At 48.7% G+C, this 19,408-nt stretch overlaps 1 protein-coding gene across 1 annotated transcript; it reads right to left on the bottom strand.

Moving 5' to 3' along the window:
- Positions 1 to 16,891: 16,891 nt before the first annotated feature.
- Positions 16,892 to 17,611, bottom strand: LOC125506327 (defensin Ec-AMP-D2). Its single transcript, XM_048671170.2, has 2 exons — positions 17,455 to 17,611; positions 16,892 to 17,353 (listed from the first exon to the last, which is right to left on the bottom strand). The coding sequence occupies exons 1-2, from the start codon at positions 17,516 to 17,518 to the stop codon at positions 17,169 to 17,171; spliced, it is 249 nt and encodes an 82-aa protein (XP_048527127.1). The 5' UTR covers positions 17,519 to 17,611; the 3' UTR covers positions 16,892 to 17,168.
- Positions 17,612 to 19,408: the final 1,797 nt, after the last annotated feature.

Genomic DNA, 19,408 nt, shown 5'->3' with positions numbered 1-19,408 from the left:
GCTACGAGGTGAAGGTTGCATTCGACCTGCACTTCGTCATCTTTGCGGATGGGGATGGAGCGCATGTTGTATTTGTGGTGCAACTCCGAGGAAAGAGTTGCAGTCGACCTGCATCTAGTCGTCTTAGGCGAGTACTGTACTACAGCTAAGCCCCCGAGTGTGAGGTTTTCTCATCACTCGATAGGATTTTTAATACTTAGGCGAGTACTGGACTGCAGCTAAGCCCCCGAGTATGAGGTTTGCTCATCACTCAGTAGGATTTTTAATACTTAGGCGAGTACTGGACCGCAGCTAAGCCCCCGGGTGTGAGGTTTTCTCATCACTCGGTAGGATTTTTAATACTTAGGCGAGTACTGGACTGCAGCTAAGTCCCTGAGTGTGAGGTTTGCTCGTCACTCGGTAGGATTTTTAATATGTAGGCGAGTACTAGACTGCAGCTAAGCCCCCGAGTGTGAGGTTTGCTCATCATTCGGTAGGATTTTTAATACTTAGGCGAGTACTGGACTGCAGCTAAGCCCCCGAGTGTGAGGTTTTCCCATCACTCGGTAGGATTTTTAATACTTAGGCGAGTACTGGACTGCAGATAAGCCCCCGAGTGAGAGACTTGCTCACCACTCGGTAGGATTTTTAATACTTAGGTGAGTGCTGGAATGCAGCTAAGTCCCCGAGTGAGAGACTTGCTCACCACTCGGTAGGATTTTCAACACTTAGGCGAGTACTGGACTGTAGCTAAGCCCCCGAGTGAGAGACTTGCTCACCACTTGGTAGGATTTTTAATACTTAGGCGAGTGCTGGACTGCAGCTAAGCCCCCGAGTGAGAGACTTGCTCGCCACTCGGTAGGATTTTCAATACTTAGGTGAACGGATTCGCAGCTAAGCCACCCACTGGGGGATTTTAGACACAAACGTAAGTAATCGACGATCATTTTAGAAGACTATAAAACTCTTGTCTTTGATAAACAAACTACAAATGTGCTTCTTATTACATCTCAACAGACTAAGTGCTTAAGTATAAAAGGGGCGGAGTAGCTCCGCATTCCAAGCGTGCGGCTCGTCTTTCTTGTGCTTGACGTTATAGAGGTGGTACGCTACGTTGTGGAGCACTCTGGTGACAACGAAGGGGCCTTCCCACGAAGGCGCAAGCTTGTGTGGTTTCTGCTGATCCACTCGAAGAACCAAGTCTCCCTCTTGAAATGTTTGACCCTTTACGTTTCTGGCATGGAATCGACGTAGATCTTGCTGATAAATGGTCAATCGGATCAAGGCCGTCTCCCTTTCTTCCTCCAGGAGATCAACGGCATCTTGTCGTGCCTGTTCTACTTCTTCTTTTGAGAAAAGCTCGACTCGGGGCGCATTATGAAGCAAGTCACTCAGAAGTACAGCTTCGGCTCCATAAACCAAGAAAAAAGTAGTTCTTCCAGTCGACCGATTGGGAGTTGTCCTCAGTCCCCACAATACTGATGGAAGTTCATTGACCCAGGCCCCTGCTGCGTGTTTGAGATCACGCATCAGTCGGGGTTTCAGTCCTTTGAGAATCAATCCATTTGCTCTTTCAGCTTGCCCATTCGACTGGGGGTGGGCGACTGAAGCATAGTCGACTCGAGTACCTTGAGAAGCACGGAAAGTCCTAAACTCATCAGAATCGAAGTTTGACCCGTTGTCAGTGATGATGCTATGTGGAACACCATATCTGAATGTTAACTCTCTGATGAAACTGACAGCAGTGCTAGCTTCAAGGTTCTTGATAGGCTTGGCTTCAATCCATTTGGTAAACTTGTCGACTGCTACAAGCACATGAGTGAATCTGCTCCTACCAGTCCTCAGAGGTCCAACCATATCTAATCCCCAAACAGCAAAAGGCCAGACAAGTGGAATGGTCTTCAGGGCCGACGCAGGCTTGTGAGACATGTTGGAGTAAAACTGGCAAACTTCACATTTGTCGACTATTTCTTTTGCCATCTCATTTGCTCGTGGCCAGTAAAATCCCGCTCGGTATGCTTTGGCCACAATGGTCCGAGAGGACGCATGGTGACCACAGGTCCCTGAGTGGATGTCATTGAGGATCACTCGACCTTCTTCAGGTGTTATGCATTTCTGGCAGACTCCAGTCGCACTTTCTCCGAACAACTATCCTCTTATCATGGTAAAGGCTTTGGATCAGTGGACGATCTGTCGAGCCTCTCCTTCATCCTCTGGGAGTTCTTTTCTAAGAATGTACGTGATATATGGTACTGTCCAATCGGGAGTGATGACCAAAACCTCCATGATCAAATCGACCACGGCTGGGACCTCGATTTCAGTCGGATTAGTGGCACTCTTTGGTTGCGGGGGCTCTTCAGTGAAAGGATCTTCTTGAACTGAAGGTGTATGAATATGTTCCAGGAACACATTGCTGGGAATGGCTTCCCTCTTGGAACCTATCTTTGCTAGATCATTAGCTGCTTGATTTTTCAGTCGGGGTATGTGATGGAGCTCCAACCCCTCAAACCTCTTTTCTAACTTTCTCACTGCATTGCAATAACCAGTCATAGCTGGACTTCTGACATCCCACTCCTTCATCACCTGATTGACCACTAGATCCGAGTCTCCATAGACCATGAGGCGACGGACGCCGAGTGAAATGGCCATACGCAACCCGTACATGAGTGCCTCATATTCGGCTTCGTTGTTGGAAATGTCAAAGTGAATCTGAAGAACATAGATGAGTTTGTCACCACGGGGGGATACCAACACCACCCCAGCACCGGATCCATTCAGCATCTTGGAGCCATCGAAGAACATGGTCCAATGCTCCGAGTGAATTTGGGCCGGAAGTTGCTGTTCAATCCACTCGGCGAGGAAATCTGCTATTGCTTGGGACTTGATAGCTTTCTTTGCCTCAAACTTGATGTCCAGGGGAAGGAGTTCAATCGCCCACTTCGCCACTCGACCAGTTGCATCTCTGTTGTTCAGAATCTCTGATAATGGAGCGTCGCTGACGACTGTAATGGAATGATCAGAGAAATAGTGTGCAACCTTCTTCGTGGTCATGTAAATCCCATAAACAAGCTTCTGATAGTGCAGATATCTTTGCTTCGATGGAGTCAGAACTTCAGAAACGTAATATACTGGGCGCTGAACTTTATAGGCTTTTCCTTCTTCTTCCCACTCGACCGTGAGTACTGTACTGACAACTTGTCCAGTGGCTGCAATATAAAGCAGTAAAGGCTCTTTGCTGATTGGTGCAGCAAGCACCGGCTGGGTGGAAAGCAGGCTTTGAGCTCTGCAAACGCTGCATCAGCTTCGGGAGTCCACTCGAACTTATCAGACTTCTTCATCAGTCGGTAAAGAGGCAATGCCTTTTCACCGAGGCGAGAAATGAATCGACTCAAGGCGGCCAAGCAACCAGTAAGCTTCTGGACATCTTGCACACGCACAGGGCGTTTCATCCGAAGTATAGCACCAACTTTCTCTGGGTTAGCGTCGATCCCTCATTCGGAAACGAGGAAACCGACTAACTTTCCGCCAGGAACTCCCAATGTGCACTTTAATGGATTAAGCTTGATATCATACCTTCTGAGGTTGGCAAAGGTTTCAGCAAGGTCAGCCAGCAGGTCGGAACCCTTACGTGACTTGACCACAATGTCATCCATGTATGCTTCCACATTCTGACTGATTTGAGTGAGCAGACACTTCTGGATCATCCTCATGAATGTGGCTCCGGTGTTCTTTAGGCCTAATGGCATGGTGACATAACAGAAGCATCCGAATGATGTGATGAAAGCCGTTTTTATCTCATCGGGTCCATACAGTCGGATCTGATGGTACCCGGAATAGGCGTCCAAAAAAACAAACGCTCACACCCCGCAGTTGAGTCGATGATTTGGTCGATGCGGGGGAGAGGAAAATGATCTTTCGGGAAGGTCCGATTGATATGCTTGAACTCAATGCACATGCGAAGTGAATCGTCCTTCTTGGGGACCATGACTACATTGGCGAGCCACTCGGAGTGGTAGATTTCTCGGATGAACTCAGCTGCCAGGAGCCGAGCCACTTCCTCACCAATTGCTTTTCTCTTCTGGACGGCGGACCGTCGGAGATGTTCCTTGACAGGTTTCACTTTCGGGTCGACTCGCAAACGATGCTCAGCCAGTCCTCTGGGTACACCCGGCATGTCAGAAGGTTTCCATGCAAAGATGTCCCAGTTCTCACGGAGGAACTGGATGAGCGCTTCTTCCTATTTGATGTCGAGTGTCGTTGAAATATGAGTCGGAGCAGCATTAGGATCGGTCGGGTGGATATGAACCGGTTTCGTTTCTCCAGACGACTGAAATGCAGAGTCTGTGGCAGGCTTCTTAGCTCGCAGCAAATCACTCGGATCTGCATTTTTCTGGTACTCTTGCAATTCTACTACTGCCATTTGTGCATCGGCAATTTTTGAGCCCTTATGGAAGCACTCTTCTGCCTTCTGTCGATTGCCAGTGATAGTGATCACCCCTCTGGGACCAGGCATCTTCAATTTGAGATACACGTAACATGGTCGAGCCATAAAACGTGCATAAGCGGGCCTTCCCAGAATAGCATGGTAAGCACTCTTGAAGTCCACCACTTCAAATGTCAACCTCTCCTTGCGGTAATTCTTGGAATCGCCAAAAACCACATCAAGGGCGATCTGGCCGAGTGACTGGGCCTTCTTGCCAGGTATAACTCCATGAAAACTCATATTTATTTCGCTAAGCTTGGACATCGGAATGCCCATCCCTTTCAGAGTTTCAGCATAAAGGATATTTAGACCACTGCCACCATCCATCAGTACCTTAGTTAGTCGAGTGCCTTCAACAACAGGGTCGACTACCAGCGCTTGCCTCCTAGGGGTGGCTATATGTGCTGGATGATCCGACTGGTCGAATGTGATGGCAGTCTGGGACCATTTCAGATAACTGGGTGTTGCCGGAGCAACCATGTTCGCCTCTCTGTTAATAACTTTCAATCGGCTTTTGCTCTTAACATCAGCAAAAATCATCAGAGTGGAATTGACATTGGGAAAACCATCATCATCTTCTTCCCTTTCCTCACCCTTGTCCGACTCCTTCTCCTTCTCCTTGGGTTTGTTTCTCTCGAAACTATTGGATCAGGAGACGACACTGTCGAGTGGTGTGCTTAGGGTAAATGAGATTCCCCTCTTCATCTTTTTTGGTACGAATGTGGCATGGTAAATCCAACACATCATTCCCATCTTGATATTTAAATTTCTTGGGAGTCCAGGGCCCTTTGGGCTTCCCCTTTAATTTCCCTTGGGCCACAACTAAAGCTTCACCAGGGGCAGCTGGTCCGTCCTTGCGCTTCTGTTTCTGACTGGAATTCCCTCCTCCAGTTTCTTGGGCGACTGTTTTGTGCTTGCCACTCCGGAGTCGGTCTTCCTTCTCACCATTGGCATACTTGGTGGCAATCTCCATTATTCGGCTTAGGGACATATCTCCTGTCCGACCGAACTTCAGATTCAACTCTCTGTACATAACACCTACCTTGAAGGCACAAACTACTTGGTGATCTGACACATTCTTCATTGTATGGTGCAGTGTGATCCATCTCTGGATATAATCTCTCAAAGTTTAATCCGGCTTCTGCATACAGGACTGCAGCTCTGTCAACCCCGTCGGCCTTTTGCATGTACCTTCAAAGGTTCTAACAAACACTCGGGCAAGTTTTTCCCAACTATATATACTGCCATGTGCTAACTGATTCAACCACGCTCTGGCTGAGCCCTCCAACATCAAAGGAAGGTGCTTCATGGCCACTTCATCATTGCCGCCACCGATCTGCACAGCCACTCGGTAGTCCTCAAGCCAAGTGGCAGGCTTGGCTCTCCAGTGAACTTGTTGACTCCAGTCGCCAATCTGAATTGGGAGGAATCACTGCTGCTCTGATGGCTCTGCTGAAACACTCGGGACCTGAAACATGCACCCTGCTTCCAGTCTATAATCTCTATCATGGCCCTCTGTGTCTGCCATGTTCCTGTCAACCAGACCTTGAACGAGAATAGATCTCGCATCAAAGCCTGGCTCTCTGGGGTCGACGGGAATTCTTCGTTCGCCGCTATGGGGGCGTCTGTCCTCTTGCCGCTGATGCACGTATGACCCACTCCTCGGAGGAGGCGTGGGCACTCGACGACGGTCATCGTGGTCGAGTCGATGATCATACTGCTCATGGTTCCTGTACTGATCCTGCCGGTGCCCATGTCCCTCACGCCGCGGAGGCGATCTTGGGCTGTGAGCAGATTGGACAGTGTCTGTCACCACAAATCGGCTATGAATCCTATTTCGCGACTGAGATACTGCTGTATTTTGTTCTCCTGCTGCCCGGAGTAAAGCCCGGATCTGCATCAAATCTCGGCCAGCTTCTGACTGGGAAGGCTGAATTGACTCCGCTATTCGGGCTGCAGCTGTGAGATTCAGGATCGGAGTTTGGTATACCTGAGTCGGGGGCAGAAAAAGTTGGCGTCAACTGGACTCAGGAATCCGCTGCCGAGCACGCTCGTCGAGTGCGCGCTGGAGGTTCTCCAGTCGAGTGCGCTCAGCCAAGTTGGCTAGGCGCGCCTCCTCCAAGGCCCGGGCCTCGGGGGTTTCTCCAACAATAGGAGTGTGAAGTGCATCCACATTGCGGCGGCGAAGATCTTCCCTCTGCTGCGAAGAGAGGGGTTCAGGGCGGTACTCTTCGTGGACGCACGACGGATCGCCGACGCCATCGCCACCGTCGTCGCGAGGGAAGCCAGGAGGACTGCGCGGTCCATTGACCATCAAGACTTCCGCCGCGGGGTCACTGCTATCGCACTTGGATGCAGTCTCGACGGAGCCAGTCAGTAGGTCAAACAGGCCATAGAGAGTTTCATCGGGCTCGATCGCCGCGATTTGTTGGGTGGCCGATTGGCGGGCCACCGCGTGCCTCACCCATCGCTGAAGTCGTGACCGACCGGATCGCTTGCGCCGGCGAGTAGCGGGGAGCGAGGACACCGTAGGAGCCGACTGATACTGAGTCGACGGATGTCAAATAAGGACGCCGCGGACGCACGCGCGGAAGTGCGTCGCCCCGCAGATGGGGAGCGCGTCGACGTCGAGTGGAGCCTCGTGGAGCCAAGCGGAGCCGTCGGCGATGAAGACGAGTGCGCCAAGACGGATCTCACGGCCCTCAGCCAATCCTTCGCCAGAAACCATGATGATGGGAATCGGAAAAATTGCAACTTCTCCAACAAACTGCTAAGACACCTGCCCCATGGTGGGCGCCAACTGTCGTGGGTCTAAGACTGACAGTGGAATGGGGGTAGGTATGAGGAGGCAAGATCCTAGCTATGGAGTAGTTGTACACACGAGTTTATGAGTTTGGGCCCTTCATGGAGGAAGTAACAGCCCTACGTCTCGGTGCCCGGAGGCGGACGACTGGATTGTGTATATGTGTGTGTTTACAAAAGGATGTGAACCCTTGTCCCAGAGGAGGGGAGTGGCTTATATAGAGTGCGCCAGGACCCCAGCTCTCCGCCGTTACACAGGATTCAATGTACATTAAGAGTGGAACATTACTGGTAACGCCAGCAATTAAGTGATATAAATGATAATTAAGTCTATGAGTAAACGCCCGACCGTTGTTGTGTAGAGTGGTTTTAGGTCTTCTGTACGTCGAGTGGTTACTATGACGGTCGAGTGTCATTGATTTTTCCGAGTGGAATGTCTCTGGTCGAGTGGATGATGGTACCCTTCGAGTGCTTCTGGCTTTAGGGCGATGACCTTGGGGAGGGCGTCTAGGTCAGGCCTATGACCCTACCCTAGGTACATAGCATCATCAGGCGGGATGGCCGCCGCGGCAGGGTATGCCAGTGGCGGGTTATTGCCGCCCTCGAGGTACTCCAGCACCTCGTGGAGCGTGCGGCCTGGGACGCCCCACCAGACGCGGCGGTCGTTGCTATTCTTGACGCTGCCGACCACCGGCGCCCCGTTCGTGGACGCCAGCTGCTGCGTGCCGTCACTGGAAGTAGTCCGCCCACGCCGTGTGGTTGTCGGCGACGTATTGGGGGAGGATGCGTTGTTCCTCCGTGAGGGACGCCCGCACGTGGTCGACCTCGGCGGCAAAAACGCCGGGGCGCGTCGACGTCGAGCACCGAGGGGATGGGGACGTCGCCGTTGCTGAGCCTCCACCCCATCGGCCCGGCGCGCATGTCCGGCTGCGTCGGGATGTTGGCCTCGAAAAGCAGCCACCCCTCGCACTCCTGGAGCGAGCGGCGGCCAAAGCCGTTGGCCGCCGCGGCGTCGCCTGGGAAGCGCTCGGCCATCGCCGGGGAAGGGGAGGGCGGGGGAGCTCGGCGGCGCGGACGAGAAAGAGCGAAGACGGGGGAGCTCGGCGGCTAGTTTGGGCTCGGGCTGGTATGGCCAACGGCGAGGGGGAGAGGCGGGTTTTATAGCCCGCGCCGTGTGTACGCGTGGCGGGAGGGGAGGCGTCGTCGCGCCGCCCGTGACGTGCCGCCTGTGAGGAATCAATGGCAAGGCTGACCGGCGGCAGCCTTGCCATTGATTCCCCATGGGAAACCTAGGCGTTCTGGGGGAAGATGAGGCGTCGTCTCGCTGACGCGGCTGGCCCGTAGTTCTTCGCGTCAAAAACGCTCGCCCCGGCGCCCCGGGCACCCCCCAGCGCGCCAGGTTTGGTCTGGGTACGCCGGCGTCAATTTCAGCCCAAGCCGGTGAAAAACGAACTCCTGAAACACGACTGGACCATTTTTTGGGCGCCGACGCGAAAAAAATCTGAAGAGGGCTTGTTGGGATGCGGCTGGAGATGCTCTTAAAGATACTGCGGCTGAACTTCCTGAATTTCGGTTCAGGCTTGTGAAACAGAGGAGGACACTGAGCAGATCACCAACTTGCATGAGCTGCTAGTGCTAGGAGCGGGTGTAGAGAGAGGACAATGCTTGGCTGCTTGAGGCCCCTTTGTTTATTGCTGAGTTGCTCAATCATGATTGTAAAGATATCGAAAATATTAACACCCACACGTGTGGGCGTTTGCATCTCGCCCACACACGTGGATCCGCGTTCGTTTGTAAGCGCACGAATCTTGGCATGCTTCTAGTGCCAAGTAGGACTGAGCTGGTGTGTGGGCATTCACCTGATCGTCCACACGGCCGTTTCATCACACGAGAGGGGCCCGTGTGTGGGCGTTCAGCAGTTCGCCCACACGACACTTTCCACTCACGCACAAGGGCTGGTGTGTGGGCATTTGTCATCTCGCCCACACGCCCATCTCATCTCCCACACCCAAGTTGCCACTTGCCATGTGTTTTGTAGTGCACATGGCAACTGCCCTAGTGTGCTTTATAAGCAGGTGGCAACTTTTTTTTTACCCGAACATGTCAGTTGCCATATTTTTTGCAGGGTACACGGCAACTGCCCTAGTGTGCTTGTAAGCAGATGGCAACTCTCTCTTTTTTACCCGAACATGTTGTTTTGCCATGTCTTTTTGTAGCGCTACACGGCAACTGCCTAGTGTTAGTAGGTGGCAATTCCTAAGGTTTTCAAATCATGGCAACTGTAGTAAAACCAGACCATACATGGCAACTGTCTAGTGTTAGTAGGTGGCAAACTCCTAACGTTTTCAAATCATGGCAACTATAGTAAACCATACATGGCAACAACCGCAGTTGCCCAAAAATGACATCTGGAACTTTTGACATGAGATGGCAACTGCAGTTGAGCAACCATGGCAACTGTAGTTGTCTGACATGGCAACCGTAGTTCAGCGACATGGCAACTGCAGTTAAACGAACATGGACGAGGGTCTGGACCATGGCAACTGCGGACGCGCGGTGACTGTCACGCGGGACGTGCAGGACCACGAGGTACGAGGCCTGATGTACGGGGCGTGTGTGCGTTATCTATTTCGCCCACACGCACGCGTATGAGAGGGTTCAGGAGGGAAAAAAAGAGGTGTGTGGACATTACTTGTTTTTGCCCACACGTAGGTGTGTGGGCTGTTCCTCTTATACACCACATAAAATATGTGAGCAGATCTCCTAACGCCCACACGTGTGGCACTTATCGACGTCCAAAGATATTACTGCGCGTTAATAATTCTCATGTTCCTGCGAAACAAAAGAGTCCACCGTTGAATACATGTTTTGAGTTTTTTTTTTCAGGTGAAATAATTGTATTACTCAACTCACCAAGTCCTTACAATCATCAAATGATCAGCAGCTAGCCCTAGAGACTCATCAGGCCAGAACCTACCCAAGTCATGGTTCTTCATCAAAATTTGCTAGACTATCAGTAACTCTATTTTGTGAGCGGGCTACATGAGTAATACAACAAGTACGAAGATTCATAAGATAACTAATCTCCTTGGTAAGTGAAGTAAAAAATTGATCTACTATCTCCGTTTCAGTTTACAAGTTCTACGCGTATACCTAGGTTATTAATTTTATCATCTTAATATAAACTATATAACACAAAAATTATACGGTTTGAAAATAGAACATCTGAAGTTTATATTGGTATATTTTTTGTAATATATGACTTGTATTAGGTTGGTCAAATTAATGATCTAGGAGCACGCACACGCCCTGTAAACTGAAAAAAAGATAGTATCTGTTTCCTTCGCCTGGGCTAATCTAGGGCTTTTAGCATATGTATTGTTCATCCTCATAGTCCATAATTTTTTTGCAGCTTGTAAATCAAGAAATTTCATACTGAAATTTTACACACAAACACATTACATCCTTGCATACATCTGTGTTGTTTTTCAGAATTTTGTGAAACTGAAAAAATAGGATTTTGAAAATTTCAAATTAAAGGCCTTCATGGCTCTTTTAGCAGTTTGTATCTTGTAAGGACATGCGGGGGTTTCGTTAATGAAATGGAAAGAAATATCTTTCGTAAAAAATGTTAGCACACTTGGGTTTTTTCTCTTTGGAAATTGCCACGTAATATAGTGAATGTGAGCTTCTGAGCCTATATTATGGCTCTAAATCTATATCTATATCTATATTTATACCTATACCTACTAATAAAGCAGGTGTGTTTCGCCAACTTTTTTCATCCGTTCACCCATATTATTATTTATTTTTTAGAGATTTTTTATTATCCGAGGTGGTACTATTTTTTGTTTATGATTTTCCACGCACGGGTGCTTCTATTGGGATAGGCCAAATTGTTCGGGCCCAGCAAGGCGGCCCAGTGAAAAAAATTAGTGCCTGGTGTGCAACTCGAACTCTCAACCTCATGTACAACAACAATTGTCACGACCGACTCATACAGCTCAAGCTGTGTGATATTATAACGTTGCTAAGCCTATTAAATAGTCCTACATTGCTCGCTTAAATCCAATCTTTCTAATTTATACTAGGTAATTGCCCATACGTTGCCATGGGAATGTAGATATGTATAGCTCAAACGACACATATAAATAAATAATCCATTTATCTTTCCCTGAGTTACCACACATGCAAATGCATGTTCTGCCCTCATTCTACTTTTGGCTCGCCATGAATGGAATATTGTCATCAATCCTTCTCTCCAATTGTCCTCGACAAATATTTTCTCAATTATTATTCTTCCAAAATAATATACATACATGGCCACAATGAATATTATTAGTGATGAACTGATGATGCACAAGCATGGCCTCATCATGTTATTATGTATCTTAATAGCCAAACAAGCCCTTTTTTCATTTATCAAGAAACTAACCTTAATACTGGGCACAATCATGCAAATACATAAGACCATGCTAGACTAAATAATAAATTCGAATCATCGCATACATACAAATATTTTTTCTCGGTCCGCACGGGGCGACGCGGGCGGCGACGCAACCCTAGCCGCCAAGCCTCCTCCCCCGTCGTCCCCCCCCCCCCCCCCCCGCCTCGCCGCCGCCAGAGGGGTCGCCGACGAAGTCCGCACGGCTGCCAGGGAAGGTGGCGGCGAGGCCGTGCCGCTCCGTCTCCACGCGGAGGGCCTCTGTAGCCGAGGCAGTGGCCTCGGATGGTGCGGCGCCGCCTGCTTTGCGGCGAGCGGTGTCTGCTGGTGCTCCTCCTTCCCACTTGGCCGTGCGGGCGGTGAGTGGTTGAGGCGTTGGGCGATGGTCGAGGCGGGTGGCCTCGTGCCCCTGGCTGCGCGTCAAATCTGGAGGTCTTCTTCCTCCCCCTTCCCTTGCCTGTTCCTCGCTGGATCTGGGTCGTGGCGGGCGTCGGTCGCCGGATCCGTTGAAAGTGGGGTTGCCGGAGTTGAGAGCTCGGACCGGGAGAAATCTTTGACCGGCTTTTCCGGCCATGACGGCGGTGACGCCGGCTGGCATCATTCCCCTTCTCGGAGGCGCCGTCGAGGTTCGATCCCCTCTCCCTCCCCTCTCATACCCGGGTGAAAACCTTTGCCAGTTCTGGTCTAGGCGGCAGCGGCGCGGCTTGCGTCGTCACCTTCCTGAAGGTGTCGTCTTGGGCGAGTTGGGGGTGTGCATTGGCGTTTAGATGTGGTTCTCCGGCGCGCAGCGACATCTCAGTTGGAGATAACACTGGGATTTTTCACAAGATTAGCTCTCTGGGGTGTCCGTAGGCCGGCCGTTTGTGTGTTGCCATGGTGGGGGGAGGGGATAAGGTTCCTCTCCCCTGCATGCAGCAGCACGGCATAGGCGATTCAGACATGGATTCTAATTAAGCAAAAGTCATGTCTCAGCTTCAGGTGTTTATCAACTCTGCGATTGTTTCTTTGTTGCCCTCGTCCTTCTACAGCTTCTTCTCTTCGTGTGGTGACCATTGAGCTGCAGTTTGGCCCTTCTCCTGGTGATCTTGCACAGTGGGTTGGTCACACTGAGTATCTCCCAAGGCGATACTGAATCTACCGCTCCTTGCTCTAGGGTGAGCTGCTTCAATTTGCGACGGTCCGGCGCCCTTCGATCCAGGGCGAGGGGCAAGGGTCCCCTTCGGAATTGAAGAAGGAAGGTTCGATGATGGTGGTCTCCTTTGGGTTTGATGAGGGCATGTTCATCTTCGCTGAGCGCGATTTCCTCTTGAAGCTCGCTTGCTGTCACTGTTTTGGTGCTTAATTCGCGTCGAAGAGCTCCATCAACATTTAGCTAGACTTCCGGTAGAATATCCTTGTGCTCTCTGTTGTGGTGTGTGTAAGCTGTTTGGAAGCACCTTGTATCTGCTGTTTTCAGTTTTCTTTGTTTTCTTTCTTGTTGTTTGGGTCGTTGTAAGTTCTGGCCGGTTGATGGCTTTGTTAATTCAAAGCCGGGCTCTTCTGGAGCCTTCGTTCCAAAAAAACTAAATAATAAATTCTTGTGACCAAAACAATGGACAGTGGCATTGCATCACAACTTAAAAAGAAGAAAGTTTTGAAAAGAATTAACCAACTCAGATAGTATATGCTGGAAAAAGCATGCGAATATAAATAGTGCTAGTCTTAAAAGGATAGTTACAATTTTTTTTCCAACCTAACTAAGAGTACAACCGGAGACTTAGAATGATGAGTTCCTTCTAGCTCGCAAATGATTTACGTTTTCTGCAATACAGAGAATAATCAGTGCGTATTGAGAGCCTGATTTTTCTGAGAAATATAATCAATATATTCATGGGATGACCCTGACAAAGAGGAAGATGAACAATGAAGCAATTAAGAAACAAGCTAGCTCCCATCAGGCCATTGCACGTATCTTACATGACTGCATCATGCAGGCTAGCTTGCCATCATGCAGATCCCCGTAACTATACCAAGGAAAAAGTACATTACAAATGGCAATCAAGCAGATATGAAACACAGCAGAAAATTATAAAACATTGAGGACCTCTGTCGCGCTGCCGTCTACTTGGAGAAAAGGGCTCTGCGGCGACAATCAACGTAGGTGCGCAGAGGCGATGCAGGTTAGGTGGGCCTCTAGTGTCCTGCATTGTTGTTGTAGACTCGAGGCGAGTACTGGACAATACCATGATTTTACCTTGGTCATGGTGCTTCGGCCGATTCTCCTCGAGGAGGATGGTGGCCTCCCGGCGCGGTGCGAGCGGGATCCTATATATCCACGATGCAGGTACCCTAGATAAGGAAGGGAGAGATATTTATGGAGAGAAAAAATCAGCACGCAGAAAAGGCAAGAAATAAACCAAGATAAGGAAGCGAAGAATATGCCCGTGATCACCATGTGAGAATTGATTGCGTTATGCATTGACAAAGAAGAGATTGATTACCATGTGAGAATTGAATGTGTTACCAAAGATTGATCCTGGTTTGTCCGAAAAAAACAAAACCTGTTTATTCGGGAATTCCTTCCTGCATGTGATCTAGCGGACGATCTTGAGGCGATCTTGAGGCAGACGTCGTCTTCTCTTCCGCTGAATTCGGGAATTCCTTCCTGCATGTGAGACACGGCCTTAACTGCCCTGCAATCTCCGCGATTATATTCCCTACATACACGTGATTGCTTCCTTCTGATGCTAGCACCATTACATTATTGCATGCAGAAATATCGGGAGCAAGAAAATCGCCAGAGATATCGCTTCGTTTTATTGTATTGTATCGTATACTAAACATTCCATCCAGTGACAAATTGATTGCGTCTGGTTACCTTACGTGATGATGATAAAACCGGCAGGGAGAAAACCGGTGCATGGGGAAAGAAAATCGCTACAAAGGAGAGGGGGTCGTACGAGAGGTTGGACGAAGAGGGGGCAACGTAAGAGGGGAAACGGAACACTCCGTTTCTTTTAGGTAGTAGAGATAGAGATACGCTCTGGATTTTTCTAACCATTAAGAAGGCGTCTCGGGAATTAATAAGGAAATAGATGTACCGTAATAAGGAAGGAAAGAGAAAGAATGAAGAAGGAATTAGGGATTTCAGATGTGACAGGAAAATACAGAAGGAAATTGGAGGAAAGAATAAAGGAAAGAGAAAGAAAATAGAAAGGAGAAATAAATACGGAAAGAGGGATGCATGCGTAAGAAATTGATAGAAGGAAAGAATAAATGAGAGAGGAAGAAAAAATAAGGAAATAATAAAGAGGAAAGAGGAAAAAAAATAGGAGGAGAGAGAAAGGAAGTAGAAGGAAACATAAAGAAGGAAAGTGGGATGCATGCGTTGGAGCACTTGCCAATTAAACAACGTCATACCAAGCGCTGGATCTCTCAAGGAGATGCTGATTAGAAGATCAATAAGAAGCCCACACACGGCGTCAGACAAGTAAAGTTTTTAAAGGAACAAATCTTGCAGTTGCCTTTGGCTTTATGCCAAATGGTAAAAAAATTGAAGTGTAGATTTCTTGAAAAAAACAATATTTTCCGTCCTTTCGTGTGCTCACAATTTCAACTATATCAAATGTTTACAAATGGTCATTTACCCCCAATTGTTAAAAACTAAAGCATTTAGTCTCTCGGACTAATTAATTAGAGTGCTTTTAGTAAAAACTGAACTAAATTTGTATGGCACTTGAGACAGTTGAAATTTTTGACCATTTGATTCCATCTTCTGCCGTGGGATCATCATCCCACCCACCTATAACATATGCACCTCATAGGTTAGTCATGATTACTAAAATATGAATGTTCATCTTTACTAACCGTACAATTGTTTTCTTTGGTGGTTTAATTGAGGACCATTGGTAATTATGTCTAGAAAATATCATAGTTTTTCTACATGGTCCGAGGCTTATTCAATTACTGAACTGATGACTTTTTCTTTGTTTCTAAATTTGTTTAACCGCTTTTTTGTAGCTGAATTGCTAGGCGTTGTGTTACGTGCACATGCCATGGGTGAACTATTTCTATATATCTGAATTGTTGATGTCAGGAACTAAGATGCGATATTGTGATACTAATATTCGATGTGTTGGAATTGTTTAACTCAAGAGCAAAATATTAACTGTAACACCCCAAAAAATATATGATTAAATCATAAAATAAAAGTCTTCATTTTTGGTCATGTGCTATGTTTTCTCACCAAAGTACTAAGAGTCCGACTCAGAGCCCCGGCTGTATGTGACACAAACTCCGCACTTTTCTTTATTATATTAGCCAGAGATGAAGGATCTTTGTACAACTCTCCTAATATCATGTGACACGAACTGTGCTCCGCTACCAAGTCCATGAACTTGGCAGACACTGGTTCATGGAAATTGGTGTCACCTCCATAGTAAAACAAGGGCGTTGTACTAAAATGCACTTTACCATTTTTTGATATAATATGATATTTATTGGGCATCACTAAGCAATACCATCAAAGACGTTCGAAGATACACACAACTAGGAAGATATTTATGTGGTTCAAATTGCATGCACCTGTAGTACATTTATGAAATACTAACACGATTAAGTTTTTTGCGCAACACATCTTTACATGTTGTTTCTCTCGTGGCAGCGTGGAGGATTTCAAGGAGTTTGTTGATGTCGTCATGTCTCGTGATGGGTCATTGGGTTAGTGATGTGGTGTTTTTTCTCTCCCGCTGCAACGCACGGACATTTGTGCTAGTATTAAAAATATGATTTCATTCTAAAACATACTAATATATGAATATATTTTGAAAATGACAAAATTAATTAATTTCAATAGAAGATAAGTACTATTCATTACCCGAAAAAGGATAGAAAAATAGAATAGTGTTCGTTTATTTTTTTATTTTATGTTTTTGAGGATTAGTGTTCGTTTATTCTGGACCGGGCATGGCTCAGGATTAGATTTGCGGGGCTGGGCTTTTTAAAGCCCGGCCCAAGAAATGCTCAGGTCTAGCAGCGGTCCTTGCGCATGCGTAACGCCGGGTGTCAGCTGCCACTGCACATTTGTCTCAAAAAAAAAGCTGCCACTGCACATGGCGCGATCACACGGAAGTGTAGTATGCACACAACACCTACAGGTACCATGTGACATGCATGTCCAATTGTATACAGAGCGGGTGAGTGCCTGAGAGAACAAGCATACAACATTCATGATTTGCCCAAAATAAAATCTTACTACATGAGAGAAGGATTGACCGGCCGGGATAATCCCATAAACCCAACAAGAAACAACAACGCATGCACACTGGTAATAATCATACAAAAAACAAACAAGGGACTCGCACCCAGCTTGCCGAGACAAGCTGAGATTTATTCATGGACACGCACACGCACGGACGCTTGCAGAAAGGCCACCCTGAAGGCCGAGGCGGAAGAAGGCATCACCCGGAGGAGGGAGGCTTGTTAATGGTGGCAGTGGGTGGTGCAGAAGCAGCGGCGTCGGAATCCGCGGCACTTGCCGTCGGGGAAGCCCTCGGTCTTGCAGACGTTGGCGCAGTTGGACCTGCGCACGCAGGGCCCCCTGAACCTGTGGCTCCTCGACTCGCACGTCCGCGCCTCCGCCACCATCACCGGCCCTCCCAGCTCCCCTGCAACGCCACTCAGATCAGAACTTCACAAGTTCAGAACCAAACCAAGTGCCACACAGCTCACGGCAGACGGCACCGCTGCTATGCGTACGTCTACGTACCTGTGGCGGCGAGCAGCAGCACGAGGAGGAGCGCCGCCGAGAGGAGCCTGCGTGAAGCCTCCATGGATCGACCGACTAGAGCTCGGATGTCAGGGTGTTGGGGGAGGGAGGGATATAGCTGGTGTGGTGTGTGTGAGCAGCCCAGCCCGGGGACCTGCCTTATATAGAGGCACGGGCCGCACGCACAAGCGATGCCAATGCCATCGGGTGGTCACACACACCGATGCGCGCGGCAGTCAGAGCAAGTGTGCGCCTCAAAGGAAAAAGGCGACAAAGCGCCAAGCAACGTGGACGCCCCAGCACGTACGTGCTGTCGTGCTTTGCTACCGTCCGCTCCAGCGCCTCGGCGATCACAGTGCAGAGCTAGCTAGCTACTACTAGCCGTTACTTGCACTGCTACCAGCGTTTGTCCTCGAGCTATGGTGAACCGCTACAGCAAATTCACGTGACCTACGGCGCCGAGGATTATTGGTTGGCTCGCCGTGAGAGCGGCGAGCGGTTTTGTCGCGAGCGCCTCCGGTCCGGTGAACACGGAACGCTAGCTACGGCGGCCAGCTAGCTGCGGCCCCGCTGTGCACGCCTCGGTCCGGTCACCGGCGAATGTTTACAGTTGCGCAGTGCGGCGGCGGCGCTTTACCCTTTACCGTTTGATGCTGGTTCGATCGAGAGAGATCGAGATCGATCGACTAGTCGGCATCACACGCGCGAATCGATCTCGATCGAGGTCGACGGATTTCCGAGGCAAAAGCGTATCCCGAATAAAGCGGAAAGGGCCCGAAAATAGGTAAAAGCCGGGCTAGTCGCGTCGGTGCCGACGTGCGGAATGTCAGCAAGGGATCGCCGCAGCGGAGGTGCAAGGCAAGGGATCGCCAGGTGCGTGCCTGTGACAAGGATTGGAGCAGGAAAGCGGGACAAAGCTAGCTCATTTTCAGAAGGAATTCCTTTTCAGAAAAAGGAAAGCGGAGCAAAGTGATCGTCCCACGGATTTCAACGTGTTCAACTCAGCTTTTCTTCTTGAGCACTCGGCTTTTCTTCTTAAGCACAAGCTTTTCTTAAGGTAGATTCCGTTTAGCTCACGGTAGTAATAACACGTCAAAAGTTAGTCTGATGGGCTTTGCTAGCCCACCCATACAGAGATTACTGTTGTTGGATTGAGCCCATCTCTTGATTTCCACGAAAATACAACCTGTCACTTTGGCACGGCGTCTATATCTCGCGAAATCACTAATTGAGGAGTACTTCTTTCAAATATCGCTTCCACCTCCTCAGATTGCAACAAGTGGCGCGTTGCATGTGCGTCACTTGTCGCAACCTGAGAGTTTTCTCTTTTTTGGTAGATCCGTTTATTCAAAATAATTTATCTCTTAAACCGTGGGTCCAAATCTCAAACCGTTTTCGCCGTTGTATTTCTCGCGTCAAGATCTTCAAAACTAGATCCCATGTGAATAGGTTTTGACGCACTTTTTTTCATGAAAAACCGAAAAAAAACAGACCGGGGCCACGTTTTCTTTTCTTTCCGAAAGCCATTTCTGGGAGCACGAATGTGCCTCTCGTGTAAGCAAAATCATGCCTCTCGCGGAAGAAAAAGAGAGAAAACGCTTTTTCCACCTTTCCGAGAGGCACGTCCGTGCCCCTCGCGGAAGCAAAACCGTGCCTCTCGCAAAAAGGGGAAAAAGAAGACGTGATTTTCCGTGTAAAAAAGATTTCTTGAAAACAATTTGGGGTCCAAAAGCTAAGGAAGACCGGTGAAAAACTAAAAAGTCATAAAAAACCCCATCTAAAAAGTAGAAAATGCGTGCGAAAAAAAAATCCGGAGGAGGCAGCAAGAGCGCGCCATCCCCAAGTGACCCTTGGGGAGGCTAGGAATGAATGATCTTTAGTTAGTTGCTATCCTATATCTCGCATTAAGCGAGACGGTAGGAACTCTTACTGCAAGCTTCAACAGTAATGGGCC

The sequence above is a fragment of the Triticum urartu genome, chromosome 5A (genome assembly GCF_056163025.1).
Source record: "Triticum urartu cultivar PI428250 chromosome 5A, HENAU_Tu73, whole genome shotgun sequence".
NCBI lineage: Eukaryota > Viridiplantae > Streptophyta > Magnoliopsida > Poales > Poaceae > Triticum > Triticum urartu.
This window is presented reverse-complemented; position numbering and strand designations above follow the sequence as displayed.